General features: G+C 53.9%; 5 protein-coding genes across 5 annotated transcripts; 2 read left to right on the top strand and 3 right to left on the bottom strand.

The window, feature by feature from the left end:
- Positions 1-142: 142 nt before the first annotated feature.
- On the bottom strand, positions 143-1,825 carry NCS54_01111500 (Hypothetical protein; the record flags this gene model as incomplete). Its single annotated transcript, XM_053156399.1, has 2 exons — positions 1,562-1,825; positions 143-1,513 (listed from the first exon to the last, which is right to left on the bottom strand). The coding sequence occupies exons 1-2, from the start codon at positions 1,778-1,780 to the stop codon at positions 143-145; spliced, it is 1,590 nt and encodes a 529-aa protein (XP_053012374.1). The 5' UTR covers positions 1,781-1,825.
- An 842-nt stretch (positions 1,826-2,667) lies between these two features.
- NCS54_01111400 (Hypothetical protein) lies at positions 2,668-4,660 on the top strand (the record flags this gene model as incomplete). Its single annotated transcript, XM_053156398.1, has 3 exons — positions 2,668-2,674; positions 2,721-3,475; positions 3,527-4,660. The coding sequence occupies 3 exons, from the start codon at positions 2,668-2,670 to the stop codon at positions 4,658-4,660; spliced, it is 1,896 nt and encodes a 631-aa protein (XP_053012373.1).
- Positions 4,661-5,107: 447 nt separating this feature from the next.
- NCS54_01111300 (Hypothetical protein) lies at positions 5,108-8,293 on the bottom strand (the record flags this gene model as incomplete). Its single annotated transcript, XM_053156397.1, has 1 exon — positions 5,108-8,293. One exon carries the CDS (start codon positions 8,291-8,293, stop codon positions 5,108-5,110), a length of 3,186 nt encoding a protein of 1,061 aa, XP_053012372.1.
- A 2,751-nt stretch (positions 8,294-11,044) lies between these two features.
- NCS54_01111200 (Hypothetical protein) lies at positions 11,045-12,797 on the bottom strand (the record flags this gene model as incomplete). Its single annotated transcript, XM_053156396.1, has 3 exons — positions 11,045-11,749; positions 11,826-12,043; positions 12,092-12,797. 3 exons carry the CDS (start codon positions 12,795-12,797, stop codon positions 11,045-11,047), a joined length of 1,629 nt encoding a protein of 542 aa, XP_053012371.1.
- Positions 12,798-13,216: 419 nt separating this feature from the next.
- NCS54_01111100 (Hypothetical protein) lies at positions 13,217-14,821 on the top strand (the record flags this gene model as incomplete). The annotated part of the gene is made up of 1 exon (XM_053156395.1): positions 13,217-14,821. One exon carries the CDS (start codon positions 13,217-13,219, stop codon positions 14,819-14,821), a length of 1,605 nt encoding a protein of 534 aa, XP_053012370.1.
- Between the last annotated feature and the right edge of the window lie 248 nt (positions 14,822-15,069).

Genomic DNA, 15,069 nt, shown 5'->3' with positions numbered 1-15,069 from the left:
GTCAAAGCTGGGGCGCCAAGGGTGGTCCAGCCGAGGCGAAAATAGGTATAGCTACGTAATAGTCCAGGACAAGGGTCTTGACTTCAATTAATGCTCGTATCTATAATTCTACATTTCTAACATACATACATAGTAAAATAAATCATTGCGTCTTCTTCTCGCCTGCATCCTTTGCCCTCTGTCTCCTCCTCTTGATCCATCCCCTCAGCTCGTTGACCAACCCCATCACCAGTGGAACCCCCACGGGGCCCAGAAGGGGGAGATAGACTGCAATCTTGTGCTCGTCTGGGAAGTACAGCTGTCCGACCATGCTCTTTTCAAAGAATGCTCGCTCAGCTTCCTCCTCGGCGATTCTTGCATGCAATAGTCCAGACGGGTCGCCTAGATTGGAGCAAGCCTGCTGTAGATGCTCCATGGTTGATGCAACACCATCAGCGACGCTGCGGGGAATAGCAATGGATGGAAGAGCAAGAGATAACCGCGCCAGCGATCCAAGCGTTGAAGAAGCCTGCAACAGCAAATCCGCAGAACGAATGCGCGATAGTGTAGACAGCCTCAACGGCAGAGATCCAGACTGCGGCGTGCCCAGCAGCGACAACAAATGGCCATTAAACGTCAACATCGGCTGCTTCAGCGTCTCGGCTGACACGTGCGCCGTCGTCTCGGGAAGCTTAAGGAGATACACACTTCCCCACTGTGGAAACATCCACGACTGCGACGAGGTTCCTGCTTCTGAGTCGAGGCCGATCTTTTGGTCGCCCACGTAGATGACAAAATTGACGGTTGGGGCTCCACCGATGGAGGGCGAGAGAGGCCACTCGGCAGCGTTGATGAAGGAGGCCAGATCATCCTTGCTGAGAACCTGCGACTGCGCGCCAGGTGTCGCATAAAGCTGCACCTGCGTGTCGATGGTGAAATTGTGAATAGGACCTAGAATATCGAGCATGGGCTTCATGTACTCCTCGATCGCAGCCTCAATGTCCCACGTGTTCGGGACGGCGCCGGCCGTGAAGAGCGAAAACGTGAGGTGATACGTCGGCGCATATCGCAGGGATCGTGTGGTTCGCTTCGATAGTTGGTCGACCGTCTCGGGGCTTAGGCCTGGGGGTTTGGCGTCGGGGGCTGAAGATGTAGAGAGGAGGTAGGAGATGATGGACTGCTCCTCTACAAACGTCGACTGAAGCTCGTTGGCAATGTACGTCGCAAGAGTCGAAGAGGAAGAAGAAGAAGAAGGAACGGTATTAGGAGGGTATGCGATGTTGAGAACGGCAGAGTCGGAGTCTAGAGAAGCCGAGTTGCTCTCGCCGGGTGTGAGCTGGATCGTCAACGCAACGTGGGAATCGTCGTCGGTGGAGGACTCTTTCTGGGCAAGCTGGAGTCGGAGGTGATGACCAGAAAAGTCATTGTGGTCGTCGAGAGCGTGCTGCGTCAGGCGCACGAGGTTCTGAGCGTCATTCTCCTGGAGCGCATCGGCCTTGACAGAGATCTGGAGGGGGAACACTGGACGACAGGCCTGGAGATGTGAGCTTGATGAAGCATATTGTGGCATTTATCATCTCACCTTTCCTTCTGCCCATTCTAGCATTCCATCGAGGGGAAGATTGGCACGGTAAATGGTAGTAGTCTTCCACCAGATGGGAAGACCAAGACACAGTACTATAAGCCAGAACGACACAACGACGCGGGTGCGCCTGGTAATGTCGGAGGGCTTCTCGGGAGGAGGTAAGTTGAGCCCGGGGTTTTCGGCGGACGGCACCGCTTGAACCTCTTGGGACGCCATAATGCCGTCCAGAGGTTGTGAATAGAGGCGCGGGGGAATTGTGCACCTTGGCTCTTATCGTGATTGTCCTTTTGGTAAGGGAGCTTGGAACACGACATCGCCATGTCACGTGATGGGGACGGTGGTTCGGTATGTGTAAGCGCCGATGTGGAGATGTAACTAGATGAAGTCTACAAGATTCTGGGGTTGATGATACAATGAGGGATTGGATATGCTATTTGTTATAATAAGCTGCCAGATTCATCAGGAGTATTGGCTAGAGTCTCTGCAAGAGCGATAGCTGTACCTCGTGCATGTATCCTCTCAATGATAACTGACATGCCCATATCCACAACATCGACATCTACAAACAGCTCTAGCAGGCCGCTTATCGTACTGTACCTGCAGCGTCCCATCAACCAGATCTCTCTCTACCTCCCTAACAAAAACATCCAAGTCATCATCGTCATCATCATCATTCTTCTTCTATTTCCCCTCATCCCGCAACTCTTGCCCTTCTCAGTTTAAATCCCTTCACATGTCGTACACGCATCCCCCCAAACGTCCGTGTCTCGGAGCCGAGGCATCATCACCACTCCGCAGGACTTGGCCATGCAAGCTGTGTACTGGTCTGGCAAAGTCGTGTACGAATCGGGTAATTTCATCGCGAGTGTTGGCCGTTGTAAACCATTGACGCAGACAAGATGGCCCTCTCCTCTTGATTTCTACTTAGTTCAGCTCCCTATAAATACTAAAGCCCCTTGTCTTCCCGCTGTGGAGAGAGTGTCGTCACTGACATCTCCTTATCGCCATCACCCCATCGACCCACGTCAACAACACGGAGCTCGTTCTCTTCTTTCAGGTCCGACAGGTCCGAAGGCCTCAATTCACGCTCAACAACTTCTACAATGCCTGGTAAGCCCTATACCCTCTTACTCTAGCTCCCAATGCTAATCCTCAGTCCCCCTCGCCCTCGCGGCTCCAGCCGTAGCTGGCACCATCGCATACCTCAACGCCCGCTCCTCCACCTGGTACGACCTCTGCCTCCTCCGCTGCGTACTCGCCGGCGCGTCGCGCATGTACTACCGCGAATGGGTCGACCGTCTGAACCTCTTCTACCTCGTCGAGAACATCGCCAAGAATCCGAAAACCGCCGACCGTCTGTTCATCATCTTTGAGGGCAAGCGCTTGTCCTACGGGGAAGTCTACGACAGAGCGCTGAGGTGTGGACACTGGCTCAAGACGGAGCAGGGCGTTAAAAAGGGTGATATCGTCGCTGTCGACTTTCAGAATTCGGATACGTTTGCTGTGCTGTGGCTTGGTCTTTGGAGCATCGGTGCGAAACCTGCGTTTCTCAACTATAACCTCTCTGGCGCGTCGTTGGTGCACTGTCTCCAGGCCGCGACGAGCAAGCTGTGCATCGTGGACCCCATCGTCGCCGACAATGTGGGACAGGATGTTCGTGATGCCATGGGCGAGATGCGCTTCGTCGTGTATACCCCAGAGGTGGAAGCTCAGCTCTTGGCTACGGAGCCTGTGAGGGCACCAGACTCCGAACGATCCGAGAGTAGTCTGTCCAATATGGCTATCCTCATTTATACCTCTGGCACCACTGGTATGCCCAAGGCTGCCGTGGTGTCCTGGGGAAAGTTGATTGTTGCGGGCACCATGGCGCAGAAACTGCTGGCTCGTGAAGCCGGCGATATCATGTATACCGTGAGTCTCCCCCATATCAGTCTTCAACTCCATACTAACACTAACCTCCAGTCCATGCCCCTCTACCATTCCTCAGCAGCCATCCTCTCCTTCTGCGCAACCCTCCTCGGCGGCAGCACCCAAGCCCTCGGCCGCAAATTCTCCACAAAGCTCTTCTGGCAAGAAGTCCGCGAATCCGGCGCAACATCCATCCAGTACGTCGGAGAAACCCTCCGCTACCTCCTCGCCGCGCCTCCCCAGTACGACCCCGAGACGGGCGAGTGCCTCGACAAGAAGCACAATGTGCGCGTGGCGTTTGGCAACGGTCTGAGGCCCGACATCTGGAACGAGTTTAAAGAGAGGTTTGGCATCGAGGGGATTTGCGAGTTTTATGCTGCTACTGAGGGCACGTTCGGGACCTTTAATCTCAGCAAGAATGATCTCACCGCTGGGGCTATCGGCCGGAATGGTTGGATATACAACATGATTATGAGCTTCTCAGTCACCCTCGTCGAAGTCGACTGGGACACTGACATGCCCAAGCGCGATCCAAAGACGGGGAGATGCCGCAAGGTCCGCGCCGGCGAACCAGGCGAGATGCTCTTCAAGCTACCCTCCAAAGATCCTTATGCCCGCTTCCAGGGATACTACGGTAACAAGGCAGCTACGGAAGCCAAGATTCTACGAGACGTGTTTAGCAAGGGCGACGCTTGGTTCCGTACTGGAGACGTTGTTCGGTGGGATAGTGATGGACGAATCTACTTCCACGACCGTATCGGCGACACGTTCCGCTGGAAAGGCGAAAACGTGTCCACAGCCGAAGTCAGCGAAATCGTATGCCAACACCCCATCATCAAAGAAGCCAACGTCTATGGCGTATCGCTCCCCCACCACGACGGCCGAGCAGGCTGTGCAGCAGTATACCTCTCCTCAGAACCCACGCAAGAAACGATGCAAAGCCTAGCATCCCACGTTCAAAGCTCACTCCCCAAGTTTGCGCGTCCCCTATTTCTCAGAATCGTCACAGAGATGGGAGGCGGGCAGATCACGGGGACAAACAAGCAGCAGAAGCATGCTCTCCGCGAGGCGGGAGTTGATCCTGCGCAAAAGGACATGGGGGAGGTTTATTGGCTTAAGGGGGACAGCTATGTGCCGTTTACAGACAAGGATTTCAGAGAGATGGAGGGCGGCAAGGTCAAGTTGTAGTCTAAGAGTCTAGGATACCCATAATGATAGTGCATACTCATTTCATCTCGTTTACTCTTCTCCCTTGGACCGTCACTCTGACCCGTCACATCTATTTGAATCGACGCTAGTTTGGTTTCCTATATCACTCCAACCTAGACAATATCTCACCCCTCACATCTCCCCAGCCTCGGCACGGCACATGCACTCTATATCCCCCCAAGTCAAGGTCCATTAGTCTAGTTAGCGCGTGATATCTTATATGTTATGATATGTCCATCCATGCCATACATGCAGTGCTCCATGTACATTGCTACTCAACGCCCTCCTCCTTTCTTCTACATAGATAGACCGTGACTCGTTACGTTACACATGCCATGCCAGTGTTTTACTTATTTTGCTAATGCCTCGCTAATGTTGCTTGCCTGCCCATCCGATGCGATGCCAATTTCACCTCCAGCAACCACCTCATGATCCTGCTATTCCCAGCCCAACTCGAGGCTGGCTTGGGCCGCCAGAGTACCCCGGTCCCATGCCGCTTCCACCAGTCGTCCCTGTCCTCTCTCTCATCCTTCTGCCCTCCATCAGCCCTCGCAATCCTCGCTTCTGCAGCCCAATCACGCTACTAAGCTCGCCACTCCACACAAAGTTCTCCCGCTCGCTGCCGCCAATCTCTGAAGAGCTCCACTCTGAACCGCTCTGGCTTGTCGTCGCTGACAGTTCGTCGCTTGGGGGACGGTTAGGCTGTTGCACATTCGTATTGAGACTAAGGCCTTCGGTCCGCGCTTGGATATCTGAAGAAAAGCTGTCGCTAGCTCCATGTCCCAAGGAAAAGTCGGATGTAGCAGTAGGTGAGCCAACAGGGTCCAGAGTTCCCACAAAGAAGTTGGGGTTGAGCGATCCATCAATGCCACGACCTCCACCGGCAGCCATTGCTGTTGCGTTGAACACGGCGGCTGCGTTTCGGCTGTCAAGCAGAGCATGAAGTCGTTCGACGACTGCCTCAAGAAGCCCATCGATACGATAGGGTCGCGCAATTTGCAGGAGCGAGCAGAGAATCTGTGGTGTGCAGAGCGGAGAAGATGGCGGAGGTAGGGAGCTCGTGTAGAGGAAGTGAAGGAGGGCCTGGATCGTGAGATAGGTGTGTGGCAGGTAAAGACATCGCGGTCGTGAGTTTGGTGGTAGCGAATGAGGCGTAGGCGCGGCATTGATGTTGGTCGGGTTGGCCTCGTGACCCATGGCCCCAGCAGAGATGCTTGAAGGTGCTGTGCTTGCTGGGATACCAGTTGAGCCCAATGATCCAATAGTGCTACTCATGGATCCGGAGCTCTCGGCTGTCCTGGAACTCGGCGTGATGGTGATGGCTGACGCTCGTAGGGGGTTGCTCGCCAGACCAGACCGGAGAGTCATGGCGTCACTTCCATCCTGAGTTGCCGTGCCCTCTCTCAGTAGCTGCACGAAGTAGGGTCCCCATCGTCGTCCCACAATCCTCGAGTTGACAGGGATTCGCTCGCCCCCGATGCACAGAATGTCCATATCTGACAGCTCTCGTAGAGTGAATGCCTTCTCGCCAAGCTCTTCGCTCGCCCTCGAGTGATGTCTTCCACCCGCTGTGTACCCAGCTTTGCGCGCGAGACTGAGTCCAGGGCCCGCATAAGGACTACTGGCAGAGATGAAACCAGACAGAGGGCTCGTCTTGCGTGGGTTATCATAGAACCCAAAAGCTTCCAGCTCAACCATGCACACATTGGAAAAGTTGATTCGTCGGTGATTATAGTCATCGACGAGGCTTCTCTTCCGGTTGCCCAGAATCACAAACGTGTTTCGTCGGTTCCAAAGCACTCCGCGATTCCAGCTGCCCTGGCTAAACACACTTCCTCCAGCATCGATCCGGCTCCACGTGAGCGTCCGTAGATCCAGGGCCCAGAGAGCATACTCCTGCCGGGACGAGGTGAGGTACGTTCCGCTGACCACAAAGTGTGTGTCGATGACTCCGCCGTTCGGGAACCGCAATCCGGGAGGTGAGTATGTTCCCGACATGGGTCTCTCTGTCAGAGTTCCGTCTGGTGCGCGAATCTGCAGCTCCAGCTTGACATCCAAAAAGTTGTAGTTGCAGTAAATGAGCATAGACGATCCTGGTTCTCGGGCCTCCTGGCTGATTCCTCCTTCTGTGCGCTGGACTCCATTCGAGTGTCGTCGACCGAGCTTGGCTGCCACCGCAGGGGGCAATGGAGCCGTCACGCTTCTGTATGCACCCCAACTCCTATCCAGAGGCTGTGTAGATGTCCATTTCAGGCTTCGTAAGTTGAATACGCTGATTTGCTCGATGTAGTTGTTCCTACCGTCTTGTCCACCCACAATCACCATTTCAGCACCACCTGTGCCGTCAATGTTGATACCAATGCGACCTTCGTTGGGGTTTCCGGATGAGGGGTTATGCTGGAGGGCAGATAGAGGTGCGCGGTGCGAGGAAAAGGTGGCGGATGAAGGGAGTATACAGGCACAGTGGGCGTATCGGCCTTGAGGAGGGTCCTGGGTCGGGATAAATGTCCACACTTTGGTCGTGACGTCGTAAATGTAAATATCAGACATGACGGTGATTTCGGGCTGGTCACCGCCAGGGGGTTGGTTAGGGGCAGGCGACATGCCTCCATAACAGACCATCTTGGTATCTCCAAGCGCGCACATGGAGTGGAAGTATCGAGGAGGGGGGACATCGCCTGTCGTCTCCAGCTTCGTCCAGTGTCGCCTAATAAGATCCAGTTCGTACATGTCTGATGTTAAAGGGGCGGGTCGGCTTCTAGACAGAATCCTTCCTCCAAAAACATAGAGCTTGTCCCCCAAAATTGTGGTTGTGGCTCCAACTAGCGCATGGGGCTCTCGGCCTGTCGTTCGATGCACATTGCACATGAGGCCAGAGAGGTGTGTGGAAGGACCTTGTGACGGTCCTCCAACCGGGTTTGAACGACCCTGTGTCACATTTGGTGATGGTCCAGTAGAGGCCGCCCCGGTGGCCCCTGGCTTCAGATTATTGTTGGGATCTTGAGGTCCCTCGTATCTGGAAGAGCTCGACACGCTGCTCATGCTGTTGTTGGCCTCATTTGCACCGTACATGTGCGGCGGTGGCGCCGAAGAGTTCGAATCCATAGTGCTTGTCCGGCTGTCCATGACGGGTTCTTTTGGTGGCGGTGGTGGTACTGGCGATTGCGCCGGTGATGGATCAGGGTAGTTTGGCGTGACCTGACCCTCAGGGACGCTCGGTAGGTTTGTGGGAGAGTTGGAATCTAGTGGCGACGCAGAATCTCGATTGGGAGGTGGTCGGGGTAGAGGCTTCGCAAGACTATATTGTAGGCTCAAATTTCGAACATGCTGGATGGCCGAACTCTCGGATGGTTTCTGAACGCTCGATGTGGACGAGCTCGCAGAGTGTAAACTCGACGAGGAACTCTTTAGGTTGAGGCGGGAAGGGCTGCGAGAGAGCTTGACTGAGGGTAGCTTGCGAATGCCTCGATAGACGCCTGAGAGCAGATCGGGAGTGTATCGAGCGGTCGTCGGCGGCGGTCGTCCGTCATCGGAGTCTGAATCGGAAAAGTGGGAAAAGTCGTCGACGGCTGGAGGATCCTGCCGGACTGTTAGTTCTGAGGAATCAGCCATGTCGGTTGGCGAGTGGATGGCGCAAGTAGCAAAACATGAGATGATGGATCTGGCAAAAGACAAGGAAAGAGAATCGCGGGGATAAAGGGTAGCACTGGGCGAGTAGCTGACCAAATAGGAACTCGCAAAATGACAGCTGCCCTCGAGACGGAAGCCAGGGAAGGGATGGAAGCCAAGGGAACGGGTGAGCCTAACAGACGTTGCGCTGGAGATCGTGAGGGCGATCCGGTGAGACCAGGGAGGTCACCGCTCAAGATGGGTCTAGATGGGGACTTTGAGCCAGGGTTGGCGAGGGCAAAGAGATGATGACGGAAGCGTAAAAGGACAAGAGGCGTAGTCGAGAGACACGAGGACTCAGGGAGGCGAACGGAAGGGGCCGTGGCGGTTGCTGGTCGCGGGGGAAGAGGCTCCGTCTGGAGACAGGACCGAGATGTGACAGGCGGCCAACCGAACGAGGATAAGAACGACAGGGACACGGCGGGACAGAGAGAACAAGACAAGGACCAGGCAGCGGAAGCAGGGGAAGCAAGGCGTACGTACCGTTCGTCAAGATGCCCGAGAGGCCGCGATACGGGGCAGTCGGTCAAGAGGTTGCAGGTGGTAATTTCGGTCAGGGTCGCGGGCGCGGAATCGAATCTGTCGACGTCCAGGAGGTTTGGGCAAAACGGGAGAAGTGGACAGCCGAAGCCGAGCACTGGAGCGCACTGCAGCTAGTGCAGCGCACAAAGTCTCGATCCAACAACCACTCAGAGGCGTCCGAGCGAAAACAGGGTCACAGTGGCAGTCTGAAGTCGTGATGAAGGGGACAAATGGACACCGACACCAGCCAGACGAAGTGACAGGGCGTGCGTTGGCAGCCCGCGCACGGACACTGAACGAACGTCAAGGAGGGGATCCGAGGGGTTCGTTTCCAGGGGGTCGAGCTGTAGCGCTAGTCCGCGTGGGAAACGGGGAGTTTCTCCTCGGGGGAAGGGTTCGATGCGATGCGATGCGATGCTGCAGGTGCGAGGTTTTAGCGCCAGACGAGGAGATGAGACGAGACGAGACGAAGTCTCTGTCTATTCAACGAAGATGGTGTTGGCGGCAGCAGCTGCGCTGTTGTGGGCGTTGATCGTCGTGGACCCGGGATTGGTGGCGCGCTTCTCTGGGGGTCTCGGTCGGTCCCAACGGTGGAGCGGATCCCTTGGGCAGTCGTAGTATCCCGTTCGCGGAAAAAAGTCAGGGGCAGCGACGGTCAGATTCTGAACCTAGAGAAGTTGCTTTTCAGCGATTGGGATCGACGATTATGACGATTTCTCGGTATTGATCTTTCGGTGAGGAAAATGATGGAGGAGAGACGGGTTGTTTCAGAGAGCATGGTGCAATCAGCGCTCAGCAGGAGCTCCAGAGTAAGGCGGCAACCACTGGCAGACGGGATGATTCGACCAATGAGAGTGCACAACCTCCAGTGGGAAGGTGCGGCGTAGTCGTAGTCGCTGTCCACTGTTTTACCGCCAAGAAAACCGAACGCGTTAGCTGTCAACCCCCCTAGAAAGTGTGACAGCGCCTAGAAGTCCAGTGGAAGCAATGTGTTGCTTTTTTAGTGACAAGGGTCCCTGCAGCTAGGTTGGTCTTGTGATGGGTGGTAACCGCTATGGAGGTACTGACGTAAGATGAAGTGGATGGTTTTGTCTCTAATCATAAAAGGCTTGATAAGTTTCAGAATAAAAGTGTCTAACTATTCTGAGAAGGTTTAGAAGATCTTATTAACTAGGTGTTTGAGGATATTGATGGAATTGGGTATCGTAATTAAAATGCTCTTATCTCCACATCCACATTGGATCCCATCCACCTGCTCAAAGGGGTGTCTTTCGGCTTGACTCTTGTTATGCTTTGCATCTACTGGGGTCTAGAGTTTCTCATAGATGTAGAGTTTGTCTTGGCATCACAAATAGGTAGGCAAGGATATTGGCTTCAGGAGCGAGTGCTCGACTCGTTTCTCTGCATACGCTACGACGTCTTGGCTGCTCGAAATTCATCCCAACTTTGCCCATGCATTCTAAGGCAATGCTACGCAAGACGTGAATATTGGAGGTTGCGTTAAAGTAGTTTCACATGCTGCTCGTTGGAGGTGTGGATAGTCAAGGATCAATGTTAGCGGTGAGAAGAGATCCCCTCTACGGAAGTCCAGAGATCAACATGTAAGACGAAACGAAACATCCTAAAACCACTCCTACTATAATTCCCATTCTAGACATCAGAAGGCAGTTTCACACCCCACGGGGCATCCATCTCGGCAGCCTTTCCAAGCTAATCAAGAAACAACCAACCCGCATATACGCGAGACCACAAACGACAACCAAAACAAGGATCAGTTCCGAAACCGTCACCAACAATCAGAAACATCGCGGCATGTGACCGAAACGCGTGGTCCAGACCCTCTTTTGAAACGGATTCAGAAAGATGGTGCTTGGCGGTCATCAATAGGTGCATTGTGCAGTGTGATGAGACGCGCGGCTTACAAACTCGCTTCTGAATATTGACTACAATCAGTATGCGGTTCGGTCACCCTCTAAGCGAACTGCAAGCCTATCACAGCTGAAGTTCCGTGCATAGACAGTTGTCGGCCCGGGAATTCTATGGGTGTAATAATCTTGGTTGGCTTCTATTCAAGTAGGTTGGTATCTGCCTATTCAGATATGAGCCGAGGTCGGTTCCGGCTAATATCCATCAGGCTTTGCAAATATAGCCAGCCGAAGCAACTATCCGTCATTAAACAACCGTTCCAGCCACCTTGCTCTGCGTGTCCTTGGGAGCGTCGAAATCATAGCAGACATCAGTGATAGGCAGCTCGACATGGTACAGGTTGGCGCTCCACCACTTTGTAGCAAATCCAACGAGATCAAAGACAAAGTCGGACTTGAAGGTGACATCACAGTCTCCGACAACTCCTCCAGAAGCGCCTCCAACGTGCGTAGCTGTTCCGTTGGTTGAAGCGCTGGCAGACTGCTCAGAATCGAGGGTAAACTTGTTGATCAAAGCGGGCGTAGCTGTGAGACCGCTGCTGAGGTCGATGAGTCCTCCCAGGACCTTGACGGCCAGTTGGACAGTCACGGAGGTGCTGGCGTTGAGTCCAACTTCAACGCTCTCGCTGACGTTGGCGTAAGAAGTGTACTGGGGAACCCAGCCGGTAGCAGAGTTCTTGGCTGAGTCAAGGACGTCGAGGTGGACGTTTCCATCAGGGATAGAGATGTCAGCACCAGCGGTCACGGAAACGGCACCTGAGGCATCAATATCGACGCCAACAGCAAAGCCGACACCTGGGCCGAGAGAGACAATTCCTGGAACATCAATAAGGTTGAAAGTAAGAGAATCAGGGTCGTAGAGAATGGAGCGAGACCAAGCAGCTGCGACATCGGCGCTCAGGGCGACGTCGGCAGAGAACTGGGTGTCAATGTCAAAGTAGAGATGTTCGAGCTAAGCCGGTCAGCACCCGCATGTCAAAGAGCTTGCATGTATCCAAGGGTTGGTTCAATGAAATTCAGAAACTCACTTTGAATCCCCAGAAGTTGTACTTGAGGTATCCTGAGAACGTGACAGTAGACGCAAACTCGGCCTGGTCGGCCTTGACAGTCACCCAAGGGTCTTCCTTGAATAGGATGGTATCCTCTGGCAGTCCAGCTCCGAAGCTCAAGGCGACACTAGGATCAAGCGTGAGGCGCTTCTTGAGGGTAGTAGAGGGAATAGAAGAAAACTCCATCTCAAAGCTGTCTGTGCACTTGTCAGTATATTGCAACAGTTTTCATATGTGCAACTCACCAGCCACCTCTGAAATATCCGCCTTTGAGGCACTGCAGGTAATGGTCTGCTTCTTCTCATCGGGAGACACGTTTCCAACTGAGAAAAAGGTACGCTGAGATCCAGAGTCGCAGCCGCTTGAGCCACTGGTGATAATGGTAAAGTCGCTGTACTTGACCCAAGACTCCTTGGCCTTTTTGAAACCTTCTCCCTTTCCAAACTCGACGGTGATGGAGTCGCCGCTGCATTGAACCTTGGTGATGGATCCGATGGTGTCGAGAGCAACAGCAGGCTTGTTCATGTCGATCTTCATGTTGATGGAGCCATCTGCGGTCTTGTTGCCGGGGACGTTTCCTCCAGGGACGGTTCCCTTGGGGGCGCCATAGGACAGCTTGACCTTCTTCTTGGGGACACAGTTCTCGGGGTTGGAGTGATCCTCATCAGGGTGGGGGACTGGCGTAAAGATGACGGTGGTGTTGTGCTGAGCAGTGGCAGTTGCTGGGCGAATGGTGGTCGTGACAGTCTCGGAAGCCTTGGGAATCTTGACAGTCTCGGAGGGTTTGGCACTCTCGATCTGCGCAGCGGCAACAGTAGGGACTTGGCTGGGCATTTCCACTACAATGTAGCGGACAGAGCACGCGCATGATTCTTCAGCAACGGCATGACGGGCGAGCAGCAGCAGATTGCTGACTGCAAAAAGAATGGACGAAGATGCAGAGATCTTCATGTTGAATGAGTGAATGGCAACTGTAGGAGATTAACGAAAGGAGGGATGCATGGTCAACAGAGAGATTTCGCAAAGGGATGTAGTTATCTATATACATGATATATCGAGGCAGGGTCCTATAGCGTCTTCGGTATAGTCCGAATAGGGCAGGAGGTACCACAACGGCATGTGAAGAATCTACTGGGTATAAGATAATTAAAACCGCCGAGAAGTGGAGTAGCCATGAGGTGAGAACGGTGGCAGTTGTGAGGCTAACTCCGGTTGGACCCTGTAAAGTCATCGAGTTGTGGCTTGGCCCGCTCTATGACATGGGTTGTGATGCAGCCCGTTAAGGTAGCGAAACTCAAACCCAACAACTACAGCCCTTCACGGCACTTATACCCACATCCCGTCGGCGAAGCCCTACGTGATCTATACCCATGTCAGTGTCTGAGCAACTTGTCCAGAGCGTCTTCAAGACGATCCCTCCCCGCTTGCGTGGACCTGGAGGCGCCGTCGCCGTCGTCAAGGATGGGCATCTCCTCGGGCAGACCGTTTGGGGGTACGCAGACCTTGACAGGAGGATCCCCATGACGGCGGACACGCCGATGCCAATCTGTTCCATCTCGAAGCAGATGACATGCGCAGTGCTGCTCGACCTGGAGCGTAACCCGACGTCTTCCATGTCCAAAGGTGACATCAGGGGGCAGTTCGAGGCTGAGCTCAAGCGGCTGCTGCGTCCAGAGATGACCAAGGACGGCAAACTGACCCTGGAGCACCTGTGCGATAACCGCTCCGGTATTCGTGATTACTGGGCATTGACCACGCTCTGGGGTGCCAAGCCGGAGGGACGGTTCGACCTTGACAAAGACGGCCCGCAGGCAAGGGACCGACTGAGGAGCTTCCACTTTGAGCCAGGGACAGAGTATTCTTACTCCAACACCAATTTCCACATCTTGGCGCGAATCATTGAGAAAGTGAGTGGAGAGTCGTTCGAAGTGTTGCTGGGAGAGCGAGTCTTTGGTCCAGCTGAGATGAAGACTGCACGGCTGTGCGCAGATACGTCAAAGCTGCCTGAGCCGTGTGTTGGATACGAGGGGGATGAGAAACGTGGCTATACGCCTGCTGTTAACCGCATAGAGTGGGATGGTGACGCTGGCATTGTGGCTTCGCTCTCAGACATGGTTGCTTACGAGGGATATCTGGATCGCAGCCTGTCTGATCCGACGAGCTGGTACCAGACTGCGATTGAACCGTCACAGTATCGTGATGGTACACCAGCTGTGTATCGCTACGGTCTCTCTCATGTCGATGTCGAAGGAGTAGAGACTATCGGTCACGGTGGTGCACTACGTGGGTTCCGATCTCGACGTCTTCAGGTGCCGAAAGAGCGACTTTCTGTCGTGGCCATGCTCAACCACGAGTCAGAGGCTGGAACACTTGCTGAGCATGTTTTGAGAGGTATCCTGAACCTCCAAAAGCCTCAGTTCCCTGTTGTCGCACCGACTCCTGACTGGTTCGGTACCTTTATTGACGACAGGACCTTTCTGGCAATCACGGTGTCGCCGAGTGTCAAGGGGAAGGTCAGCATCTACTACGCCGGGTATCCCGAATCTATCACCCTCACGGAGCCTTTTCGTGGAGTGTCTCGCGACATGACTGCGACTCTCACTTTAGATACACTTCACATCGAACGCCTGAAGGATCACAGGGCCCTCAGGGCTGTACGTGTAGCCCAGAGCGACACCCCCGTGGACAACGCCTTTTACCAAGGCGACTTTTACTGCGACGAGATTGATTCGATCTTTCACTGTTACGATCAGGGCGGTGTAATGTTTGGTGCTTTTGATGGATTTCTTGGTGAGGGGCCAGTACAGCCGATGCGTTACATTGGCGGTCATGTCTGGATTCTCTCATGTCCGCGTGGAATGGATGCTCCAGCGCCTGGTGACTGGACTGTTGTGTTCAAGTGTAAGAATGATGCTGTTGTTGGTGTTGGAATTGGGTGTTGGCTTGCCAGGTCACTCTATTTTGACAAGAAGTAGGCAAGTATTTCGCTCTTTTTCAGAACGGCAGAGGATCGGGTGACACCCAGGCTCATTTGCAAGGAGGATAGGGTAGTTGGCGGCTGGATGGTATGCAACATGACTGATGATGATGTAAGTTACGAAACAACACAGAATGAACATGAATGGCTTATTCAGACCTTGATTGCAACTTCATCTTCTAATTTCGATGTACCCAATGCCCAATAACATGGCTGATTTCAGCTAGCTCAAGCTGCCGGTATCGT

This window comes from Fusarium falciforme, chromosome 9, assembly GCF_026873545.1.
Source record: "Fusarium falciforme chromosome 9, complete sequence".
Taxonomy (NCBI): Eukaryota; Fungi; Ascomycota; class Sordariomycetes; order Hypocreales; family Nectriaceae; genus Fusarium; species Fusarium falciforme.
This window is presented reverse-complemented; position numbering and strand designations above follow the sequence as displayed.